The sequence below is a fragment of the Mytilus edulis genome, chromosome 2, assembly GCF_963676685.1.
Source record: "Mytilus edulis chromosome 2, xbMytEdul2.2, whole genome shotgun sequence".
Taxonomy (NCBI): domain Eukaryota; kingdom Metazoa; phylum Mollusca; class Bivalvia; order Mytilida; family Mytilidae; genus Mytilus; species Mytilus edulis.
In genome coordinates, this window is record NC_092345.1 from 104,301,835 (window position 1) to 104,329,417 (window position 27,583).

Sequence of the window (27,583 nt, forward strand, 5' to 3'; positions counted from 1 at the left end):
ATAAAGCAAGACGTATTTTCACTCAACACACTTTGTGCCAAAAATTAGTACTTTGAACCCACCATTTTGTTTCTTAACATGTCCTATACCAAGTAGAGAAAATAGCAGTTGTTAACCTATAGTACACTTCTGTGTGTGTTTCATTGTCGTTTAGTCTTTTGTTGCACTTTAGTGTTTCTGTGGTTTCGTTGTTTCACTCTTATACATGATAACCTTTGTTTTAGCTTGTAACTCGGATTTGGTTACTCTCAATCGATTTATGACTTTCGAACATCTGATTTTGAAACAATCATGATGAGCACAGTCACTTGCTAAAACAGCTAAATGTCCAATATCACTGCAGATATTCTTTTTGTAAAAATATATTTATTGACAATCTCACTTTGATGCGCATTAATGATATTGAGCCAGGTACAATATCAGGTCTGTTCGACATTTCACGAAGACTATAAAAGTCCCGGATATAAAAAAGGGAAAAAATTGCAAAATAAAAAGCCACTGACTTACACCTTAACCATGAAAGAAAACAAATATACCATTGGTTGTATTAGGTATAAATCATGCCGTTGTAATTTTCTTTTGAATACTTGTTATACATTTTGGAGACTTTTAAAGCTTTCCGTTGTTATTGTTTTATAATATTGCTATAGTGTCATATATTTGTCCTGTAATCTCTAGTGATAGACGTACCAATGGAAATTTTACCTCATCTTTTTATATTTATGTGTATATGGCAGACAAAGGATTAAGTGTAAAGACGTCATCAGCAATCTGAGACACGTCTACTCAACGTAGAGAATTGTTAAAATGAAAGTATGGACAGCACGTGGGATCATATGTGTAATTATGTGTTTAATATATGTGTAAAACTATTTAAAACAAAATTAAAGTAAGAGCCGATCTCACTGCAATATTAAATTGATAACCTCTAATGGTTTGTTCAAAGGAGCAATACATTTATACAGAATTGAATTAATAGCTATATAAAAACGTCACCGGACAAAAATAGAAATTATATTTCATTTGTTATTAGATTTCTTTAGAATTGAATTTGATAACATTCTCGTTCTTTTATGTATAATTGATTAATGTCTGATTGGCAACCAAACCGTATTTCTATGTTATAATGATAAGGACAGTTTGACATTGAAGGACATATTTAGCCTACATAGATTGATTTTAATTGGAACGAAAACAAAAATTTTGTGTTTAATGAGGAATGTATGAAATTCTCTATCATCGGTGTACAAATTGTTACCAAATGTGTGACAACACTAAGTACATTATAAGCCTGGTACCTTTGATAGCTAGTTATTGCTCTGCTTCTTTTATTATAGAAATAATCGGAAAAGTATCTTAAATTGACATCCATTTTAGACATATCATATTCTATAATGTTCAAAATAACCGTTTCACTCACCAGTGATTGTTAAATAATGATGATATTTGTTCATAAATTATTAAGGAACATTATTAGAATATGTAACCCGAATTAATATGTATATTAATGTATGGCTTGGAGTGTTATTTGTGAAGAAAATTACAAAGTTCATAGATTGAAATTAAAACAAAAATAAGACAAAGATATTGAGAGAAAAAATTTGGGAGACAAACGTCTACGTTTATTTAGATGAATGTAGGTAATAATACGTAATTAAGCACCGTTTTAATGAGTCACCTCTGTCGAATAGTAAACTTGTTCTTCAACCCTTACAGTTAATTACCACTTATGAAAATAAAGTTTGAAGAAGACTAAATTGCAAACATTAGTATCAAATATCTCCCGATAAATACTCGGCTATTATATTGATACGCAAGACACGCGTTTAGTCTACAACCAGTGACGCTCAAGCTAAGTACGAACGAACTGAAAAGCACTAAAGACACGGAATGTTGAAAAGTTATGCCTAATACAAAGTTTATTTATAACTCTCTCTCTCTCTCTCTCTCTCTCTCTCTCTCTCTCTCTCTCCATATGTCTATTTCTTTACTCTATTTGTAATAATACATCACCTATTATTTACCAATCCTCCCTATCAATTAGATGGTAAGTGCTTTAAACTTGTGAACTGAATGGACTCTTGTATAAACAGCTAGTAAATAGGTTTGTCTAACGGAAGTGTTTATCATGCTGTTCTGACTACTCCTGAAAGTAGTTTTCCTGTAATGAAAGTCATAATTACGTCTATCACGAATACAGAACAGTTCACCGCTACTTCACTGTCAATAAAAGTTTCGCTTGTTAAGTGAATTATTTTGAAAATATAATTACCGGGCAAATATAACATAAAAGAAATAATTTCAACTTATTTTTACAACAGAAAGAAAAAAATTGATAAAAAGTGATAATATATTCCTTTGTTGTTGTTTGGGACAACAAAAACAATTCAATCTTTTTTTACTTTGCCTAAACTTTGGGGAATTTCTAGAAATTTCAAAAATAATGTAAAAAATTGTTGAATGAAAAAATAATGTGCTTGTAAATTAGGTAATACCATCAGATTTGGGTTTGTTCATCCGTTTTGGTCCTATGTGGTAATATAATTCATTACATATTCAAGTATATGTGTTTTCCTGGCTTTCACCTATTGGGGTTGAATGTTCCTTACAAAGTTATACACGGACATTTGTTTCGGAAACACCAAACTACCAATAAAACAACGTACAATTATATCCAAAACAATCTGTGAACATATGAATTAAATATTTTATAGAAGAACTAACGTTGTACTCTCTAAGAGACATGGTAAGATATTGTTGTTTCCTTACACATTACGAGGGTACCTATACTAAAGCTTTAATATGGGCAGAACTGATACAGTAATTCTACTTTCCGTTTAGAATTTTCCTCAGGTCTCGGTAGTTCTGTTATTTAAAATTTGTTTAATAGTTAAACAAGAGTGTAATCGCTAGTGTAATATACTTGTTTATCATAAATTTTTGAAGAATGGTATATGGTAGATTTAGAAAACTCAGGAAATTTAGGAATTTTGGTTCGAAATGCTCTTTAACTTCGTACTTTATTTGGTCTTTTTAACTTTTTTTGGATTAGTGCTTCGCTGATGAGTCTTTTGTAGACGAAACGCGCATCTGGCGTAAATACAAAATTAAATACTGGTATCTATGATGAGTTTAATTTCAAACATTCTCCTTTTATATAAGAGATAGGTTTGTATGTTATTTGTAGAGTGTAAAGTAACAACGTGCTTCTTTATTGTTGAAACTACTATGAGTTACAATTCAGGAAACAGTAGTTTGGCGATGCTCAAACCTAGTAGTATCAATTAAAAGACAAACTACGGTACCTAACAAAACCTGAGGGAATTTTATGAACTTCGAACGGAGCGGGACCAGATGGGGACAGGGCATTTATTTCCTGTTTTGAATTTTAAAATAATCCGCAATAAATACGACTATTCAAATCAAAATATCACAATCAGGAAAAAGTAAAATCACAAAAATACTGAACTTGGAAGGAAATCAATTCGGAAAGTCCATAATCACATGGCAAATTCAAATAACAAAACGCATCAAAAACGAATGGACAAGTTTTCTCGTTTGAAATGTTTTACATTGTCTTATCGGGGTCTTTTATAGCTGACTATGCGGGATGGACTTTGCTCATTATTAAAGGCCGTACGATTACCTATAGTTGTTAATGTATGTGTCATTTTGGTCTTTTGTGGATAGTTGTCTCATTGGCAATCATACCACATCTTCTTTTTTATAAGAACTGTCATATTCCTAGAAAACAAAAGGTAAATACAGGCAACAGTAGTATTCCGCTGTTCGAAAGTCATAAATAGATTGAGAGAAAACAAATCCGGGTTACAAACTAAAACTTAGGTAAACACATCAACTATAAGAGGAAAACAACGAAACAACAGAAACACTAAAGTGCAACAAAAAACCAAAACAACAATGCAACACAAAGAAGAAACGAACTATAAGGGAACACCTGCCATTTTCCTGACTTGGTATAGGACATTGTAAGAAAAAAAGGTGGGTTAAACCTGGTTTTGCGTCTAGTAAAACCTCTCGCTTTAATGGCAATGTTAAATTTAACATTAATGACAACATTACATGACATGACTACAGTACAAATAACATTCAGAACAGGGAAATATACAAATAAACATCACAATAAAACATTTTGACATGCTAATATTTATAAAAAATTACGGATAAGACACATATTCTGCTATTCAAAATCTGCGAAGAAAACATGTCGATAGTGAATGAAGACTCAAGTCTCTACCTGTTTTATATTCAAACTAGTATCTGGTAGATTGGTACTGTTAAAGTTTATAGAAATATTGTAGGCTGTCATGCGCCTTTAAACGGTTAGTCGACATATGATTGGCATAATGCAAAAATATCAAAAACAACTATAAAAAAGAAGATGTGGTATGATTTCCAATGAGACAACTCTCCACAAGAGACCAAAATGACACAGAAATTAACAACTATATGTCACTATACGGCCTTCAACAATGAGCCAAGCCCATACCGCATTGTCAGCTATAAAAGGCCCCGAAATGACAATGTAAAACAATTCAAACGCGAAAACTAACGGCCTTATCTATATATATAAAAAAAAAAGAACGAAACACAAATATGTAACACATAAACAAACGACAACCACTGAATTGCATGTGATTATGGACTTTCCGAATTGATTTTCCTCTGAGTTCAGTATTTTTGTGATTTACTTTTTACAGGCTCCTGACTTGGGACAGGCACATACATACATAATTTAGCGGGGTTAAACATGTTAGCGGGATTCCAACGCATGCATTTAAGGAAAACATAAAATAGAAATATGAATAGATAAAAATAGCCATATAAATCCGTGCCCCGAAATAAGAATGGGTAATAAAAAAAAGTACATTTGTTTTTTAAAACAATTATCAAAAAATGTATATGTTTAAACACTGTTTACAATTGGTTGAGATACATAAGAATAAAATCTTTAAAAAAAATGGATTTAGTTGTAAGTATTCTGAAAATGGGTCGGGAAAACATTCAAATTTGATAATAGAAAACATCTGAAACAAAATAAAATTATACGTTAGTATTGTATTGGGGTAATAAACTCATGACATTATGAGAAAAGTACAAGATTTCAAGCGTTAATGCTTTTGTTCACACTTGAGAAATGATGTCTTCTTAATAATACTGTATAGTGCTATTACTACAACAAACGGACTGCCTTTTGTCATTGGATGAGGCAAATGTAATCAATATCATAGCAAAGTCTAATATAGGATGCACTTAAATTGTTACACATTGATATTAAATCACATCGAAAACGGAATCCAGATGACATAATTAGTAATTGTGTTTACAATAATTGTAGGAAAAGTCTTTCGGTCGTGAAGTTATACTAATTTAACAGTTTTCTCTTGTTTTTATTGCACTTTATTGTTGTTTTTAATGTTAAACCTTGATCTTTATTCTAATGCTTTGTTGTAAATAACATCTTAATAAACTTAGCTTAATAGATATTCAAAATACTTACGTTTAAACATTTTCTTCTTTCAAAAAAGACGCCAACGACTATTTATGAAAGTGTTCCAACGATAATCTTGGATCTACTTTTATTCTGCAGAGATTACAAGAAATTTCAGATCGTAGCTGATGTAAGCGTATATAAACTGTGAATAATGTATTTGCATTATGCTGACTTTTTTCTTTAATTGGATGTTTCTATGGTGCATTGATAACTTTGAAATTTACATAAAGAAGAAGAACTATTCCAATAAGTTACAAGAAACACAAATTCAGCATTATTTGCACTGTAAGAAACGAATAGCTACGACTGGATTCATTTATATGACCTATATTGTATTGAGTATGCTATCTTTCGCTCCGTCTAGAAAAAATGTGTTGCTGTTTAAATTGTGTATTTATATGCGTTAAGTATGTTGTATCTATTTTAATTAAATAATAAAACCCTGATTAATACGGCGATAATTTTATTAATGGATCTAAGAAGGTTGTTAGTTTTCTCGTTTAAATTGTTTTACATCTGACATTTCGGGGTCTTTTATAGCTTACTATGTAGTATATTTTTCATTTGCTATCTGATGGTAAGTTGAATCATTGGCAATAATGCCAAAATTCTTATTTATATATATTCATGGTGGAGATTTATTTCCCCCAGGGTATCACCATCCCAGTAGTTAGCACTTTTTTGCTGACATGTATTATCATTGATATGGTTACATTTATAAATTAACTGTTTACAAAATATTGAATTTTTGAAATACTAAGGCTTTTCTACCTCAGGCATAAGATTACCTTAGCTGAATTTGGCAAAACGTTTAGGAATTTTTGTCCTCAATGCTCTTCAACTTCGTACTTTATTTGGCCTTTTTAACTTGTTTTTATTTTCGAGCGTCAATCATGAGTCTTTTGTAGACGAAACGCGCGTCTGGTGTATATACAAAATTTAGTCCTGTTTTTTATGATGAGTTTATTTTCAAACAGTTCCAGAAACAGTTCAACCAACATAAGGGTAATCTAGATTTGTTGGATAAAACTTTCCTATCGTGGAGACTGTAAGTTGTCGGTTAGATGCTTGGTTAACTTGTCCGAGTGTCTTTGTTCATTTGTCACAGTTTACACTGTCATACAAGTGAGAGGTTTAGCTAGCTATAAAACCAGGTTCAATCCACCATTTTCTACGTTAGAAAATGCCTGTACCAAGTCAGGAATATGACAGTTGTTATCCATTCGTTTGATGTGTTTGGACTTTTGATTTTGCCTTTTGATTTTTGATTTTCCTTTTTGAATTTTCCTCGGAGTTCAGTATTTTTGTGTTTTTACTTTTTACAATTATGAAATGCGTGAAGCAAAGTGAAAACAAAATATAATTAATTAAATGGAATAGGAAACGTGTAAATCAAAGATCATTAGAAATACCAAATTTGAATCTAGTAAAAATCACTTAGCAAGTGAAACACATCATTAAAACGCTCTTCCATTGTTTACAAATATAAAATTTCAATCCTGGTTTCTATGATGACATTATTTATAGGAACAAAGGAAAAAAACGAATTCCATGGAATATTCTAAACGTTATCAAATGACAAAATCAAAGCTTTAAACACATCAAACGAATGGACAACAACTGTTGTACAAAACATTTTCTTATGTAGAAAATGGTGGATTCAACCTGGTTTTATTTCTAGCTAAACCTCTCACTTGTATGACAGTCAGATAAACTTTCATTCTATAAATAACAATGTGTGAACAAAAATCACGTACACATTAGGTAAAAATGTCAAAAATAAGGGCAAAGCTGTGCTATAATCTTAATCACAATTAAAGCAGAAAGAAACACAAATAGGCATATATATATATAGACACTTGCTAGCACATTAGCAAAAATGAAAGACAAGAATACCTAGTTTTACCATAGCACAATAACATAATGACGGGATGTATAGGTGCAGATGCCCGACGGATGGGTATTAAAAAATCCCAGACTTAACAGTAAAAGTAATATACATAAAGACGTGAATGAATTTATTTTAGAGAAATTATATTTTATAGAAGGATAATTTGGAAATTGTTTAGCACTGATTTACGCCAGTTCTGTGCAACTATAACGTTCTAAAAATCATTGAATCATTTGAAAGTAAATGTATATACAGTTATATAAATCAATAATTTACCAGAATAAATTAATGCGAAATTAACCAAAAGTACGTGTTGTCAACACAAGATTATTTGGTGGCACTCCAATATAAAAATAAATTTGGAAGGCAAAAGTACCTAGTAACAATATAATTGAAAACCAAAATTTCAAAAAGGTGTACCAATCCTTCTAAGGTCATTTGTGGTTGACAGGTCTTATTGCTTTCAATAATTTTAACGTCATATGACCAGTAAATTAACAGAACATAACATAACAAGACATCGCATGAAATCAATGGAGAAACAACTACATTGCCAAGGGCAGACATCGATAGGAGTTTCAGGCAAACCTATTTCCGAGTTTTATCAAAATTATCAGATGATTTGTTTTAAAAGAAGTTATTGTTTAAAAACGAGAGACGAAAGAATGCAAATGGACATTCAAACTAATAAGTTGAAAATAAATTAACAACGAAATGGAAAAAAAAACAAAAAAAGACCAAAAGAGAAACAACAGTATAAAAACACAGAAAACTTAACACTAAGCAATACTAACCCTACTAATACAGGGGTGATATAACACAGAAAACTTAACACTAAGCAATACTAACCCTACTAATACAGGGGTGATATAACACAGAAAACTTAACACTAAGCAATACTAACCCTACTAATACAGGGGTGATATAACACAAAAAAACTTAACACTGAGCAATACTAACCCTACTAATACAGGGGAGATTAAGGATAATAAGATGGTGTTTGATATATGACACCGGTACCCGTCGTGTTGCTTATGTAAGTACAAACCTGGTTATAATTCTTATTTGATACGTCATATTCGAAGGATAAGAGGACACAATTGTGGTTACAACAATTGGGACATCATCATCTGTGAACCAGATATATCATAACGGTCAATCATCTCATGATGGCGTTTAGGAAATCATAATATGAAATGCAAGCCCTGGAATATCGTATCAACTGGTAGATACATGCAGACGCTGCTGAAATGTTGCTACATAGAAATGGAAAGTTCACATTTGGGAAGCTGAATGTATTTCTATCGTCGCAAAGTTTTAGTCTCAATCGACCAACATTGTCAATTTATTAGCATGTCGACCTATGAGGCACCTTAATTTTTCCTGTTGCATCCTTTATTTCAAACGTTTGATGGGATAGAGGCGCTCAAAATAGTCACAGAATTTTTAATTAGTTAGCAATACAGCGGAAAGAAATGTAAAATGATAATGTTAGCTACATTTTATTTTTGATAAGAAGCTCATGTATGAGGTAAGCTTCAAATGAATAAAGGAAAAGGTCGACAAGAAGAAGAGCACAGTTGGTTTACACGGGAATTATGCCTTTTAAATGATTTAAGGGTTTTTACCTATTATCTTGAAAAGTATAAAAGAAAGGAAGAACTGTAAACTGAAAACATAGTCTAAAATACAAGATCTACAAAAATACAAAACAACTTAAACACTTGGATGACTCTTTAATGGTCATAGTCTTAAACGATAATTCCTGACTAAATTGTGTGTCCTACGTAAACCTTTTTAACGATTTCCGGAACAAATGAGCCAATTCCATCCAAAGTATGTTGGAATGATAATAAGGGTGTCTAGAATAAAATTTGTGAATTCAATTTCTGTGATCCAACACCCGACATCGCTAAATAAAGGCAACAGCAGTATACCGCTGTTCAAAACTCATAAATCCATGGACAAAAAACCAATATCTGGGTAGCAAACTAAAACTGAGGGAAACGCATTAAATATAAGAGAAGAACAACGACACAACATTAAAATGTCACACACTCAGAAACGGACTAAGCATTAGAAAAAAATCCTATGAGAATAACAAATATAACATCAAAACCAAATACATGAAAATATATCTTAGGGATAAAAGGCAAATCTAAAAAAAAAAAGCTAGAAACAAATAATTTTTGACAACACCCATATTTAACTATATCATTTTATTGCACTGTCAAGTCTGTTTGTACAAAGGGAGATCATTGTAGAATAAAACCATGACTCGTAAGCTAAATGCTATTATTTAATTATTCAGTTTTCTTAATAGAATATGCTCCATACTTCTTCTTTTTAACTACTTTTTTATCAATAAAGTTTTTCCCTGGTTTAATCGTATTTCCTTTTATAGCAGTACTGTGTAACATGAACCTGTATGCTAGATAACTTCCAATTAGCGGAGCTAAGAAATATACTAATATATGTTGACTTGGACTTATTCCTTTACACCCAAATGTTAAGCCAATCGCTTTAGCTGGATCCCTGAACATGCCAGTAGGATAACTACCTGTAATGAAAGGGAAATACATTAATAAATCTTAATGATAAATTGACAAAGAGTGATTAAAGAACTAAATGTTCACAGCTACTTTTTCATAGGTACTATTTCTGTACTAAAAATGTGTAGTACTGGAACTTTACTTTTAATATTTAGTACTATTTCTTTACTTTAATATTTAGGTACTTGTATTTTACAGTACTTGATTTGTACTAATTATTTTGGTACAGAAATAATACGAACAGTGATCACAATATTCCATGTTTGAAAATCATAACTTTAAGAGATTTAAAAAAGAAAAACTTTCAAAATGCTGAAAATGTAACGAAAGTAACAACAAATCTGTAGTTCCTAAATTTCAAGTACAAATAAAGTACTGTAAGATACCGGTACCTATATACTACAATAATTTTAGAGTAACAAAATAGTACTGAATATTAAAAGTAGATCTCCACTACTACAGATTTTTAGTACAGAAATAGTACCTATGGAAAAGCAGCTGTGTATGCTTCCAGAAAATATATATATTTTAAAGTATACGTAAAATCAACATTTTTCTCACGAATGTATGTGTTAACCCATTTCTTCTTATCAACTAGGACATGATTCCTAGTCTGAAAATGAATATTAACATTCAGCTGGTGAGTTATTGCGTCTGAAAACATTCACAACGAATGATTGTAATATTCCAAAAAAGGTATCCTGCTCTTTTACTAGTCTTTATCTATATCAATTTGAAGCCTGCTTTCATGTTTGTATATTTTCATTTAATGGCACCAAGATATAGATCATGTATATGTAAACTATCGCAGGTGTTTTCATCAGTAACATTATGATTACATAGTCTTTTACCATGTTTTAGTTGTTCTAGAATGGTTTGAAAAGAAACCAAGTTAAACTTTCTTGAAATGAACAGTTTTATCAAATATACGTCACTTATTAAAAGGGTATGTAACATAAATTCAATATTTAGTTTTGAAGGTTTATCTTTTAGTCTATTGTGACAAATCTATATGTCTTTTTTCAATGTTGTGTGTTGTTACCTTGATGTCTGATTGGAGTATATATGTCATCACTCTATATAAGTTTGAATGCAAACGTAAAAAAGCACACCATACATACCTAAGCAAAAGGTAAAAGACGAATTACAAAATTTCAAGAGCTTATCCAACACAAGATTGTCTGAAAAGTTTTGTGAATGAAACCATACATCCCAAGTTGTTCCGAAAAGTTCAATAATAAATCCCGTTGTAACTGCAACATTCAGCGCAGCAATACATTCTGTTTGACTAAGATTCTCCTCAAATGATGGATGTAAATCTAACTTCATTAATGTTTTACCAATTCTAAAAGCTGTTATTCCAGCCCCAATCTGGGTAATTATTCTAATAGTACATTGTTGTAGTGACTGAGATCCCTTCACAAACAGTAACCAATTACCGACGGGCGAGCCTTCGCCCGATGATAGAATTAATACTGTAGCAGTGTTCAGGGGTATGCTGCAAAGAGCGTAGCCAATATCCCCATGGTATTTCCGTAAAATCATCAGACCAAATGGATAGGTACAAAATGCCAAAGTTTTAAAGAAATCTTGAGTAAGCATTTTTATTGTCGGTGGAAAACTTTCTGATAATCGATGCATGCAGAAACAGACTGAGAAAATGATAATAAACAAAATAATTGATGCCACTGCTGGAGGGAAATATTGAGAAGGAGGGTCCAGCCCAATTAGTACTGTCCATAGTTCCCGCCAACTCATTGTAATATTTCTAAAATATCAAAGATTTATAGTGATCTAAATGCAATTAAACATATATATTTACATTTTCTTTTTAATAAATAGTCAAGTTATAGAGATGGATAAAGAAAGTAATAAACTGCAAAACTGAAGCATGTATGAATATATCTCTTGTAGAAGGAACCTTCAAAAGTTCAACTTCAGTGTAAAGCACATTATTCTATCTCAGTTAAAATTTGAATAGATAGGTCGTTCGATTTAGACATTACACAACTCTGAAGAAAAGCAGTACTATATGCAATTTATTTTACAGCAGATATAATAAATATTAACTTTAAACAACTAAAAACATTATATTCAATGTCTTTAAAAGAATTAACCTACCTCTAGTAAACGTCAACTATATGTACATGTTCCTTCTCCCTGGGAACACAACATTGCATTGTCCCAAATTTTGACCTTACTATCATCTCATAATCTATCACTTTTATCTTCGACACAAATCCTTGAGTTTACATAGTTTGTTACGCATGAACTGACTGTCGTCACGGATGTTTATTTATGATTAATACATGTATTTGTATATTTGATTAAAATTGATATTGGGTTTTCTTCGATTATGTTATATCATAATTTTAATCATTGGCTGTGGAATAGTTTTAATTACTTTAAAAAAGGTTTCATCTTTATTTGTTACATGTCCCACTTCATGTGAAATGTCCTGAAACTCATATTACCTTTTTGGCTGTTCCAGGTACAGTTTCCTTCTTTCCTGAAATGGATTGTGTGATAATTTTCAAATAATTTCTTTCCTTGTGGTCATCTTTAATATGAAATGAGATTAAGTCAGTAAATAAATCTACCCCAATACTATCACAAAATTATTTCTGACTGTGTGACACCTTCATCAATAGAGGTATCTTTACCAACATTCACATTAACTTATCAGATAGAATATTACCAAAGTCATGGTCTCTGTACAACCAACCGTCTCATCTAATCTGACAAAATGACACCGCAGTCCGGGAAACTTACACCTTTTTATAAAATATTTGATATTAGGAGTTCCCCCTGGTCTCATAACACAACTCAAATCATCTTTTCTCACAAAATGACTTCAGCTGGGATCTTTATAACAGCCACAACAATTAGATATGTGAGCTATTTCTAACTACCGGTAATGATACTCTCACATTAACAGAAAGCTGACGAAAATATAACAAAAAATAATGTTTGCAATGCAAGTCCTATAGCAAATTTCAGGGTGCTCATATTTGTAGGAAAATTACAACGCAATCTTGGTCTGCAACTGAACTCAAATTATAGATCCAGTAAAACGACACTGTAATATAAGTCTCTGCTCAACTATCCAAATTATGTTATCTGGTAAAGTGACACCTTAAGGTTCTATATCACTTTCAAAATTATATTATCTGGTGCAATGCAATATCAATGCATGTATCTTTATCACTATTCAAATTACTGGTATATCATCTTATTATTTTAAATGAAAAGGTCTCTGCAATTCAACTCAAATTATTAGATTTGGTCGAATAATCACCTTAATCTAGGTCTGTGTTCCCCTATCAAAGTTATATTCTCTGACGAAATGATACCTAAGTTGTAGTCACTTTACCACTTTTCAATTTCTATTATTTGTTGAAATGACACCTCAATGCAAGTCTCTATAACACTATCCAAATGATCTTAACTGAAAAACGAAAGCTCAATCTAGGTCTCTGTTGACAACATAATTGTTGAATTCGGAGGTAGATAATTTCACCAAATTGTCGGCATTCCTATGGGAACAAACTGTGTGCCTCATTTTATTTTCATATAAATCGGAGTTCCTTCAGACACTTGTCAAAAATAAGGAGAACAAAGAAGCCAGGTCATTTAATTTCACATTCAGAAATATTGATGCTGTTTTTTCCATTAACAATCCAAACTTCTCTGATTGGGGTCCATTTATATACCCCCAAGAACTAGAAAGTTAAGAAACAACATACATGGATTCCTTTACCTCATTTTGGACTTATACTTCGAATTTGACATACATGGTCATCTCAGCATCAGAATCTGACAAACGAGACGATTTTAATGTTGAAATTATCAATTTCCCTCACCTTACCAACTTCACCTGCATATGAGATATACATTTTCCAACTTATTCTGTATTCAAGAGTTTGCAGCTCCTACTTAGACTTTGCAAAAACGTCCCCATTGTCTGAGCAGTTCGTTGATGAAACAGGGGTATGTCAAAAGAACGTCTTGTCCTTTTTCTAAAAAAAATTCATCGGAAGGTACAAAGACCTTGTTGATAAATCTTCCTATGATACACGAGAATCTTTAAGTATCGATTCTGGGAAGTAAAGTTGTTTATCATCTGCATAACATGTTATAGTATTCTTTTATTTGTCTTCATGAACATTACTTTTACTGTTTAGTCTGTTTTGGTGATATATATATGGCGTGACTGTATTTATACATCCCGTCATTGTGTTATTGTTCTATGATAATTTGTGTATTCCTGGTTTTCTTTTTTGCTAATGTGCTTGGTCTATATTCCTTTTAATGTTTCTTTGATACATATGAAGTGCCTCTGTACTTATACATTTCAGCATTGTGTTATGGTTAATTTCTGTATTCTAGTCTTTCATTTTTGCTTATGTGCTTTTCTGTTTTTGATGTGTTTTGTCATTTGATTTTGCCATGTGATTATTGACTTTCCGATTGGATTTTCCTACGAGTTCAGTTTTTTTGTGATTTTACTTTTTTCTATTTGCCTCTTTGTTATATATTGTTTTTTTTTATAGTGATTAAGATTATAACACAATGTTGACTGCTGTTCCCCAATTTTTTTTACATTTTTACCTAGTATGTTTGTTTGTTTGGTCACACAGCGTTCTCAATATAAAAGAGTTTCATGTTACTGTCATACCAGTGAGAGGTTTAGCTAGCTATAAAACCAGATTCAATCCACCATTTCTCCGTAAGAAAATGTCTGTATGTGACAGTTGTTATTCATTCGTTTGATTTGTTTGAGCTTTAATTTTGCAATTTGATTAGGAACTTTCCATATTGTATTTTCCTCTGAGTCCAGTATTTTTTATGTTTTTCCACTAACCAAATCATATTATCTGATTGAATGAGACCTCAATGCAGGATTCTGGGCCACTATCTAAATTATATTCTCTGACGAAATGATACCTCAATGGCAGTCACTTCCCTGCGAAATTTGTTATCCAAAGGTCCGAAATATCGTGAGCCTAAATCAATCAATAGGAAATACAACTTCAAAATACTGATGGATTCAGTCGAAGATTATGCCAGGCAATGGCCTTCACGCGAGAAAGTGTATTAAGGCTGTGAGGTATTTGGTATAACTCCGAATTAAGAAACTAAATGGGTCTATCAATATCCAGGCTACGTCAAATTTTAAAGACTCAAATGTTGCAAAACACTTGTCCTACCTCCAGGACAAATATTTTGTTGTCCATGCAGATAAAGTCCCAAAACAACATCGTTTTTGTGTGTAAATATCATTTCATAAACTGCTTGATGAATGAATTAGGTATTGATAATTCACTTGGAAACTCAACATATAACCTCAAGAAACTTACCAAAGAGGAAATCCTGGAAATCCTGGATAATCATTTGTCTGTTGTTTGTTCCTTTGGAATTTCAACCAAAGATGAAGAACTGGATAGTGTTGGGTCTTCCAATTGCTCCACGAAACCTCTTTCTTAATTATTAACATCTATTTTTATCAGCAATCAAAGCTGGGCTCTAAAGTTATTGTGAAACTGCCTATTCTAGAGGTGTCGTGAATCAGATGTGGATACTAAAAAATTCCGAAGATCTTTTAGAGTACATACAATCTAAGACTCTCTCATCTTACAATAGTATTAAAAATTCTACACTTTACACAAGTATTCCCAATTCCAAACTAAAAGACAAATTAAAAGAGTTGGTGTTACTGTTTCATTAAAAAGAATGGCGAACGTTGATACAAGTATCTTGTCTTGGGGAGGGATACATCCTATTTTCTAAAGAATCACTTTGATTCAAACAAAAAATTCTCTGAAACTGACATTATCAAGATGCTTGATTTCTTGATTGACAACATATTTGTTACGTTTGGAGGACATGTTTTTCAACAGACTGTCGGAATTCCAATGGGAACCAATTGTGCCCCTCTTCTTGCCGACTTGTTTCTTTATTATTATGTGGCTGACTTCATACAGGAACTTCTTATGAAGAAAGATAAGAAGTTAGCAACATCCTTTAACTTTATGATCCGCTATATAGATGATGCTCTCTCACTAAATAATACAAAGTTTTGTGACTATGTTGAAGCAATCTATCCCATCGGACTAGAGATAAAAGATACTACAGATACAGTTAAGTCTGTCTCATATCTTGACTTAAATCTAGAAATTGACAATGAGGGTCGGTTGCAATTGAAAACTAAACTTTACGACAAAAGGGATGATTTCAGATTCCCAATTGAACTGTCAATTTCTATGTAGCAACATTCCAGCAGTGCTGCTTTTACTTGATTTGTAATAACATAAGCAACACGACGGTTGCGACGTGTGGAGCAGGATCTGCTTATCCTTTCAAAGCACCTGAGATCACCCACAGTTTTTGGTGGGGTTCGTGTTGCTTAGTCTTCAGTTTTCTATGTTTTGTCTTCTGTACTATTATTTGTCTGTGTGTCTATATATTTTTAGCCATGGCGTTGTCAGTTTGTTTTCAATCTATGAGTTTGACTGTCCCTCTGGTATCTTTCGTCACAACAAGATACACAAAAATGGCCACGAAGCTTAACTTAACAAAATGACACCCTAGTCAAGATGACTGTATCACTATCTATGAAAAATCTTTTATAATGGAATACCACCTCATTCTAGGTCTTTTTACCAGTATCAAAATGTTTTAAATTTGTTTTGCTATAGTTTACACCATGTTTTACACTGCCTTTAATTAAAGTGATCAAAATAACTGATGGGAAGCAACATTCTATTAAGTTACAAGTTAATATTTTTAACAAATCATGACCACGGTTGTAAAGTTTTAAGTTTAAATTTCATAAATATTATAAATAACCAAATGAAGATATTTCTCTTAGATGAAGGATAATTAAGTAATAAACCTGTGAGAAATTTAAAGAGACTTTTAACTTTTGGTCTCCAAAAATAATACTTGGATTTCGAGAATTGTGTATTGAGTTGTGTAATTAAGTGTCTACTCTGTTCTGTAGGTCAATATTGAGGTACCTTGATCAACTAAGATAAGCCTGAAATAGGACACGGAGGAAGGGGGTCTAATCTAAACTCTACCTTTGTCTGTCATAGTTTGTTGATTTTGACAGTTCTACGATAAGCCTGAAATAGGACACGGAGGAAGGGGGTCTAATCTAAACCCTACCTTTGTCTGTCATAGTTTGTTGATTTTGACAGTTGTCAATCATATTGATATTCTGTCAGTACTCTTAATAAGTAAAATGACTAAAACTAGCCTGCTAATTGACAAAAGATACAACAAGAATTTTACACAATTCATTTGTGCATATTTCAAAAGACTTGAAAAGTATTGTAAACTATATTTCAGTGTGTATAGAGTTAGTGGTTTAAGTGGCTACAACTTAGTGGTGAGGAGATGACTTAGGGAAAAACTAAACAATTGTATCAATCATTCCAACAAAACAAGAGAAAATGATTTTTTAATATATATACAAAACCGTTGGTTCTCCTGTTTAAATGGTTTCACATTTGTCATATTTTGGGGCCCTTTATAGCTTACTATTCGGTGTGAGCCAAGGTTCCATGTTGAAGATCTTACTTTGACCTATAATGGTTTTTCTTTTAAATATTATCAATTAGATGGATAGTTGTCTCATTAGCACTCAAACCACATCATCTTGTATCTATTGTTGGCATTAAACACTATCAAATAACATACAATAAACCTTATTTAAAAAAACTTAAGAAACAGATTTTGGATTCCAACAATAATGTATCTGTTTATCTAATTTGTTTAAGATGTCTATGTCCTGCTGAGACAATGAAAAGTCAAATATGTCCATGTTTTCTCTGATGTGGTCAGGATTGGTAGACTTTGGTATTACACCTGTAAATATAAACAATAAAAAGTCAAATATGTCCATGTTTTCTCTGATGTGGTCAGGGTTTGTAGACTTTGGTATTACACTTGTAAATATAAACAATAAAAAGTCAAATATGTCCATGTTCTCTCTGATGTGGTCAGGATTGGTAGACTATGGTATTACACCTGTAAATATAAACAATGAAAAGTCAAATATGTCCATGTTTTCTCTGATGTGGTCAGGATTGGTAGACTTTGGTATTACAGCTGTAAATATAAACAATAAAAAGTCAAATATGTCCATGTTTTCTCTGATGTGGTCAGGGTTTGTAGACTTTGGTATTACACTTGTAAATATAAACAATAAAAAGTCAAATATGTCCATGTTTTCTCTGATGTGGTCAGGATTGGTAGACTATGGTATTACACCTGTAAATATAAACAATGAAAAGTCAAATATGTCCATGTTTTCTCTGATGTGGTCAGGATTGGTAGACTTTGGTATTACACCTGTAAATATAAACAATGAAAAGTCAAATATGTCCATGTTTTCTCTGATGTGGTCAGGATTGGTAAGACTTTGGTATTACACCTGTAAATATAAACAATGTAAAGTCAAACATGTCCATGTTTTCTCTGATGCAGTCAGGATTGGTAGACTTTGGTATTACACCTGTAAATATAAACAATGAAAAGTCAAATATATCCATGTTTTCTCTGATGTGGTCAGCAGAGCTCCAGATAAGCTGCGTATTTGCGTGATCACGCAATACAAATGATAAAAAACCCAATGCATTTGCCCATTGCAGGGTTCAAGAACCCAATTAGTTCAAAGGAAAACCCAATCATATGCCAAAACCATGAGTGCTCAACCCTTTTATTGGCTACCATTTTCGTTATTTACCCTTATCTGTTTAGTCGACACGTAAATCTATTTGTATAATATTTATAATTGGAAATGTCCTTTTGTTGTAAAAATAGATCCCTGCATCAAGTAGCTGAAATGGGTCCCTGCTGGAATTTTCCGTTGCCCAAAGGTACACATGTTTTTGAAAACATTTCGATCTTCTCAGCGTTTATCCAATTAGCGTGTGTCATTTTGACATTTTTTTTCAAATTGCTCGGGATTTATCATAACATACATTGAATTAAAACGAAAGTGAATGTCCGGTAAAAATATTGAATAGAAGCATGTTTTCAGCTTCTTTTGAATAGCTGAGAGAAAGTTATGATGATAACAAGACTCAGCCAGTGATTTAAGGAAGCGTCCATCTAACACACGGGCGTGTTCGCGTAACTTAACAAGAACATTGCTAATGAACACGGGGTTTCGTCAAAAACAAACTCAGTTGGAAAAAGTGAAAGGCCAAATCATGATATGTAGTTGGAAAGCATCGGAAACCAAAAGTTCTAATAAGGGATCACTTAACCCAGATTTATGTAAATTGAATAAAACAAAAACATTGAAGTGTAGTTAGAGTTTATATACTATTTTTTTTCATTTTACGGTTAATGAGTGATAAAAAATTCTGAGATAAGTGCCTGTGAAAACACATGTCCATTTTTTACAGTTTATATAAGTAATGTGAGAAAATACAAAACTAGCAGAAGGTTTGAAACTGGACACAAATTAAACCTACAATTGCTCTTCAGTGAATAAACCAAATAAAATAGCTAGCACGTATACAAAGAAAGAAACATATTTAAGATTGAAAAACATCTGGGGTTGATATTGCCTAAATATTCAATATTGTGTTGATGTAAAAACCCAATACATTAAGGAGCTTGGTGGTGAAAAACCCAATTTGATATTAACTTGAGGGGTGAATTTGAATTGATAATGCAATAAAAAACTTAATCACCCAATTACATAAGAAAATGGTGGGTAAAAACCCCAATTTGTGAATTCTTATCTGGAGCTCTGGGTCAGGGCTGGTAGACGTTGGTATTACACCTGTAAATATAAACAATAAAAAGTCAAATATGTCCATGTTTTCTCTGATGTGGTCAGGATTAGTAGACTTTGGTATTACACCTGAAAATATAAACAATGTAAAGTCAAATATGTCCATGTTTTCTCTGATGTGGTCAGGATTGGTAGACTTTGGTATTACACCTGTAAATGTAAACAATAAAAAGTCAAATATGTCCATGTTCTCTCTGATGTGGTCAGGATTGGTAGACTTTGGTATTACACCTGTAAATATAAACAATGAAAAGTCAAATATGTCCATGTTTTCTCTGATGTGGTCAGGATTGGTAGACTATGGTATTACACCTGTAAATATAAACAATAAAAAGTCAAATATGTCCATGTTCTCTCTGATGTGTTCAGGATTAGTAGACTTTGGTATTACACCTGTAAATAAAAACAATAAGGGTAAAAAATATGAGATCATATAAATGGCTGAATGGGATAGTGTTAACAATTTGGGTTAAAAAAAGAATTACATGAATTATAAAAGTAATTGCTATACATGAAATTGGACATATGTTAAAATATTTTTTTCAACTGTATATTTTCATTTGTTTTGCTGTATAATCTTTGTTTGTGCTTAGTTATTTCATTAATCATTAATAAACAGAGAATTTTTTAGATTAAGATTTTATTAAAAATTCTAGAAATGAAAAGGTTTCGATCATGGGATTTTACTGTAGCATTGTCATTAGTTTTGTTCTGAAAAAAAGGCTTTCCTTTAGACACATACTTTTTTGTGACCATGTATGTATGGTTACACCCCTGTGATCATGTATGTATGGTCACAACACTGTGATCATGCATTTATAGTCGCATCACTGTCATCATGTATGTGTGGTTAAACCTGTGATCATGTATGTATGGTCACAACACTCAAGAACTGTGGTTTTCAAACTTGTTTATGTAATGATCAATGTGCTGTTACCATTCCAGAAAAGTTAAATTATTGTTGTCATTCTATAATTATCAATGTTGTGGTACCATTCTGGAATAGTCAATCTAAGGATACTTTTGAAAGATCAATTAAATGATAATTAACACTACATTGACAATTCTGGAATGGTAACACTACATGGACCATTCTGGAATGGTAACACTACATTGACCATTTCAGAACGGTAACACTACATCGACCATTCTGGAATGGTAACACTACATCGACCATTCTGGAATGGTAACACTACATCGACCATTCTGAAATGGTAACACTACATCGACCATTCTGGAATGGTAACACTACATCGACCATTCTGAAATGGTAACACTACATCGACCATTCTGGAATGGTAACACTACATTGACCATTCTGGAATGGTAACACTACATCGATCATTCTGGAATGGTAACACTACACTGACCATTCTGGAATGATAACACTACATTTACTTTTATGGAATGACAACTACATGTCGACCATTCTGGAATGGTAACACTACATCAATCATTCTGGAATGGTAACACTACATTGACCATTCTGGAATGGTAACACTACATTGATCATTCTGGAATGGTAACACTACATCGACCATTCTGGAATGGTAACACTACATCGACCATTCTGGAATGGTAACACTACATTGACCATTCTGGAATGGTAACACTACATCGATCATTCTGGAATGGTAAAACTACACTGACCATTCTGGAATGATAACACTACATTTACTTTTATGGAATGACAACTACATGTCGACCATTCTGGAATGGTAACACTACATAAACCATGGTAACACATGGTAACAGCACATTGACTTTTCTGGAATGGTCAAACACTGCTACCACATACATAATTCTTTGATGATATATTAACTGTATTTGGAATCAGTATTTAGGGTAATTTAAACCAGCTGAATATAACCGTCTTTTCTGTAGATGGTATGCTATTTCCAATAATTTCTTGTAACAATCAAAGCCTTAAAGGCTGTAAAAGCAATTGCTGCCATGTTAATGTTTGGGGACTTTTATTTTTCATCCACATATATACAAGAATTAAACCTGACATGAGTGTTGTCTAGTTAAAAGTAAGAAGGTTTTAACTTTATATAAATAAAAGACTTTAGCAGAAAGTCATTTTTAATATGTTTTATATTTCACAAGGAGACAACACGTTTACCAGGCTAAAGTTGGGGTCAAATATACATGTGCTGAAACATATAACTCAAAAAGAAATCATCATGGATTATCCCCTGGTAGTGTTTGTAACTTCCTTGGCAATAATTTCCTTTATTGATTTAATTTTAACAATTTTCATTATTAATTTATATTTAACCATTAACACAAATGATTAAGATCGATTAAGTTAAAACATTTCAACTTTCCAGACGCAAATGTTAAAAAACAGGAAAGAAATAAAATATCTTACAAGACATAAACATGTAAAGAATAAATGTATATTTCAGCTTAATAAAAATATTTTCATAATGTTACTTTGTCATCATTTTTAAAACTAAGTTCCAAACATTATTGCTCAGTTGATATGTGTCCTTCTGATGTGGTACGAGCACAGGCACTTGTTTCTATCCATAGGAAGGTCGATTATCCATATAAATAGTTTTATATGGATAGTCGACCTTCCTATGAATAGAAACAAGTGCATGTGGGTACGAGATAACTACAATTCTCATGCAATCCCGAAAAGGGGGGTCATCACAGACAAACATGACATTAAATCGTTATCACTGAACTAGTATATATATTGTATAGGGGCCAGCTGAAGGACGCCTCCGGGTGCGGGAATTTTTCGCTGCATTGAAGACCTGTAAGTGACCTTAATTCTGCTGTTGTATGTTTTTCTATGGTCGGGTTGTTGTCTCTTTGACAAATTCCCCATTTCCATTCTCAATTTTATTATACGAACAAGAACAAACAGCTCTACGTTGCTTTGATATTTATCAATTTTCAGCAAACATTGCGAAAAATGATCTTCAATATTTCGAAAACATGTGAAATAAAATTGCTAACACGGTGGACCGTCGAGTGTCAACAAACGTAGTAGACTTGTTCACTGAAAAGACGAGGATAATGGTTTCATCTGACATTTGTTATGCAAACCCAGTTTTGATCATGATATTTAAAAAGACGTACTTTTTTTCAATCTATGTATTAATAAACTAGAAAATTCCAAATTGTAAATATCTCTTCATCTAGACCCACTTGGCATCTACTACGTTTGGACGGGTCCATTTCATTAGTAAGGTGATCGATAAATATTACGGAGTTTTGACAGAAAAGGAAAACGAACTTATTGTTATGTGTTTTCAACAAGGGTTTCGTTCCGCTAAATTATTTGCGCAAATAAAGTTTGTCTATTTTTAGATTACAGGTAATAATTTGACACTACGCATTAACCTGTGTAGTGATTTTGATTTTACGATAAATGTATGAATGAACGATAATTTTATGAATGAACAAGAGCATCTGACCTCTTAAAGAAACACAAATTAAACATAAATAAACAGCTGCGCCATGAGCGCATGATACGCCCGACGTCTTGTGTGGAAGTTTTATGCAATAATCATAAATAGTTTCTGAGAAAGTTTTAAGCAATAACCATATACTGTTTTTGAGAAAGGGCGGGACATGTGAAACCCCCAACCCTGTTTTTTTTTACAAAAAACTAAATATCACTAAAATAAAATTTTGAATCAAAACCAAAAAGTATACAGATCTTTAGATTAATATAACAAAGAAGTGTGTAAACTTTTAAGCAATAATCATAAATTATTTTTGAGATACGGCGCAACATGTAAAAAAAAACCTCCCCTATTTAACAAAATACTCAATAACTCCAAAATAACGTTTTGAATCATCACCAAAAAGTATACAGATCTTTAGATTGATATAACAAAGAAGTGTGTAAAGTTTTAAGCAATAATCATAAATTGTTTTTGAGATACGGCACAACATGTAAAAAGAAACCTCCCCCTTTTTTACAAAATACTCAATAACTCAAAAATGAAATTTTGAATCATCACCAAAAAGTATACAGATCTTCAGATTAATATAACAAAGACTTGTGTAAAGTTTTAAGCAATAATCATAAATCGTTTTTGAGATATGGTGCGACATGTAAAAAAACCCTCCCCCTTTTTTACAAAATACTCAATAACTCAAAAATGAAATTTTGAATCATCACCAAAAAGTATACAGATATTAAGATTAATATAACTAAGAAGTGTTTAAAGTTTTAAGCCATAATCAAGAATCGTTTTTGAGATACGGTGCGACATGTGAAAAAAACACACCCCTGTTTTAGTTACAAAGTGCCGTAACTCGAAAAGTCTTAATCTTATTTTCACTAAAAAGTATACAGATCATTTGACCATCGTAAGTAACAACTATGTTAAGTTTCATGAAATTTGGATAAGTCGTTCTCAAGTTACGGTGCGACATGTTTACGCCGGACAGACAGACGGACGGACAGACAGACGGACGGACGGACGGACAGACAGACGGACGGACACCGGACATTTGTATACCATAATACGTCCCGTCAAAATTTTGACGGGCGTATAAAAACCGTATTTATTAGGAGATAATTCAGTTAAATTTTCAATACTAAATCAACAACTGAAATGAATCCATATTTTGTTGAAACATTGTACGAACGGCGGAAAATGGAATTGCATTTATAAAAATGTACTTTTTTTCACTCGGACTTCTATGTTATTTGATAGTCAAACGGTTGACCCTTTAAATACAAAAATACATCTACAAGAACATATTCTGAAACTTCTTAAATCCACTAACGTTTTTTTAAAGTTTCAAGCTATGTATTGCATTAGAAAACATACATAGGTGTTAAAGAATGACTGACCAGGAGCCTGTTTAACAAAATACTATGGCTTGATCTGGGCGGAGTCTCTGATCTGGGTCACAAAGATGGCCATACGCGACGGCATAAAAGCAATTGCTTTAAAAAATAGGAAAATATGTGTAATTAACTGTACACATCAATATAATCATAATGTGTATTGGTTTGTTTTCATACATGTCTGATGATTTATATAGTATATCTACCTACATGTCTATTCTATTTTAGTTGTTCCTAATACATGTATGTAATACCTTGAACAAAATTAATTAAGATACACCAACAAATATTCATTCAGTATTATTTTTTTCATCGTATCATTACAGCTTTCTTACAATTGAGAAGTACCTACTTACCAATATTTTGTTGAACTGCCCACTTTAATAAAATCTGTGCTGTAGTTTTACTGTGGATTTTGGCAATATCTTTAATAGTTTCATCTGAGAGCAACTGAAAAATTCAAATAAGCATTCAAGGAACAATATAGTCAACAGTTTTACATTTCAAAACAAGCAAAATATGTACATAAGTTTTACTCTTAATCTTGAAAACAATAGGACTGTTTCTTTGTATCAAAATCAGAGAAATCATCAATACTTTGACTAAGCATTATAATGACTCAGAGAAATCATCAATACTTTGACTAAGCATTATAATGACTCAATCTGCAAGAAGTATACAATTCCCATGATTTTCTTGTTTATTTAGTTATTCCATAATACTAAGGTTTGCTTAGCACATCTTATTTCTTGTATGTTTAACATGGTTATGCTGAAAGAGGGACGACAGATACCAAAGGGACAGTGAAACTCACAAATCTAAAACAAACCGACAACGCCATGGCTAAAAATGAAAAAGACAAACAGAATCAAAGAGCTGATAGCTCTGAAGTGGAAGAAGGTGAATAAAAGGTAACTTGAATTACCATAAAAGCAGCCCCACTTACCCAGGCTGCTTTGTTCCATTATCGTTACAATGTATTTTTTTTCTTCAAGCAAGAAAAGGTCATAAGTACATGGATTTCCCATCCGTACAATCATTTTCTATGTTCAGTTGACTATGAAAATTAGGTAAAATCTTTAATTTGGCAGTAAAATTAAGAAGATCATATCAAGAGGAACACATGTGTACTAAGTTTCAAGTTGATTGGATTTCAACTTCATCAAAAACTACCTCGACCATAAACTTTATAACCAGAAGCAGGACGGACGGACAGACTAGAAAACATATTGCCCATAAATGGAGCATAAAAATAGTAAGACTTGTTACATACCCGCCAACTTTTGAAAGTTTCCATTTTGGTTTTTACTGCACAACAACAATTTTAAAGGTTACAATTTTTAGCGACGTATTTTGCAAGATCTGGATTGTCTAGAAAAAGTGTCATATTTGTATGATGAACTTACATGCCTTTTCCTTAAGTCTGTTTGCATGATTCTAGTTATATATTAAATCGGTAGAAAAAATATACATGAAGCTAGCAGACCAGGGTTTATTTTCCAGATTAAGAATATTAGATGCTTGTTGAAATTTCCAATTTTGAATTATGCACAAAGATGGACCTTTAACAGGTTGGGAACAACACTCCAAATGAGGGTAACCTAACTGGAAGATCATCACAACCCACTGTAAAAAATGAGCACAAAAAAAGTCATTTATATTCATATTATTTGATGAAACTTTTCCCCAAGAACTATGCATCTATTAAGTACTGAATGGTCAAAACCTCATGTTTTTTATCGACATAAATTTTGTCGTAAATGTAACCAAATGATGTAGAAATTGTGTTTTTTCTTCAAATTTCCATCAAATTGAATAAAATAAAATAATAAGAAGAATCTGTTTCTTGTTTTGTTTTGTTTTGTTTTTGACAAATGATTGTTCACTGCTTGCAAATGAATCATTATATTTATATATCTTATCTGTATATGTTTTTGTTCATGTCTCCATCTCCTTATCATTTGTAAATGTATAGACAAATAAGAAAGAAATAAGCCTCACATGTATATTTGCAACATCGTAAATTAATTAAAACAGTGTAAAATGTCTTGCTATTTCTTAGCTTACACAATAAAATCTAATATATACTAACATATACAAATTTAAATTTCAATATTTTACTAGGAATTAATCTATCTACTAGACCTTTTATTAGTTTAGTTGCACATATTATATATTGACTATTAATCTGTCATAAACAAATTTATGATATAAACTTCAATTTAATCCTTGAAAGGAGGTCTAGATTGCTAATTTATAAATTTTAATTTTTTATTTGTCCAAAATCATTTAAATTCATTTAATCAACATCCTTTTATGATTATTTGATTAAAATATTAATCATTTATAGTCTTTTTACAATTTACATTTTTAAAAGCAAAATAACTGAAAACAGGATAAAACAAAGGGAAGTAACAAAAAAGTATTTCAATATTCCCAATACACATCGTTTTGATAACACAACGGCAGTAACTTGAGTAAGCCGGAGGTAAACATCGTTGATTACCAGTATGTTTGACACCCAAGCTGTCAATTGAAGCCATATAATTATACATCTTCTTTGATGTTCAGGTAAAATTTAACACAGGTGTCAATTACACCCGTACAGTAGTAAGAAATGATCAAATATGACGTCTGAAAATTTTCATTCATGAAATATTTCATACACGGGAGTTTTTTCTCCTAAACTGGAGGACGGGAGGAGACCCCTGAAAACGGGAGTTTGTACTCCCGTCGGGAGGTACACATGTATGTTACGAAGGGCATCTAATTCACATGACAAAGGAAAACCATGAATAATGACAACACTTTATATATCCTTTTTATTTATATAAAAACAAAATCTTCTTGTCTGCAGGATTGCAAATTCGTAACTTCAAGGGCGAACTTGTAAACAGGGCGAGTTGTCCCTATACCAAATTCACGCATGCGTAATACAAATATCTACAGTTAAAACATCCTGTTACAAGTAAACAAATAACGTTCA

General features: G+C 32.0%; 2 protein-coding genes across 5 annotated transcripts in view; both read right to left on the reverse strand.

Annotated features, from left to right (window-relative positions):
- Positions 1–9,610: 9,610 nt before the first annotated feature.
- On the reverse strand, positions 9,611–12,213 carry LOC139513769 (aquaporin-11-like). The gene is made up of 3 exons (XM_071302562.1): positions 12,080–12,213; positions 11,080–11,726; positions 9,611–9,966 (listed from the first exon to the last, which is right to left on the reverse strand). The coding sequence occupies exons 2-3, from the start codon at positions 11,714–11,716 to the stop codon at positions 9,710–9,712; spliced, it is 894 nt and encodes a 297-aa protein (XP_071158663.1). The 5' UTR covers positions 11,717–11,726; positions 12,080–12,213; the 3' UTR covers positions 9,611–9,709.
- Positions 12,214–17,410: 5,197 nt separating this feature from the next.
- Positions 17,411–27,583, reverse strand: part of LOC139513787 (glyoxal reductase-like) — a 31,813-nt gene continuing 21,640 nt past the window's right edge. The window contains exons 7-8 of one of the 4 annotated variants that reach the window (XM_071302588.1): positions 24,954–25,047; positions 17,411–17,830 (exon numbers count right to left, since the gene is read on the reverse strand). In XM_071302588.1, the coding sequence (XP_071158689.1) occupies positions 17,685–17,830; positions 24,954–25,047 (240 nt within the window). In that variant the 3' untranslated portion in view covers positions 17,411–17,684. Of the gene's footprint in view, positions 17,831–18,206; positions 18,317–20,052; positions 20,166–24,953; positions 25,048–27,583 lie in introns of those variants that run through there. The other 3 variants (XM_071302590.1, XM_071302589.1, XM_071302591.1) reach the window with 3 other exon arrangements.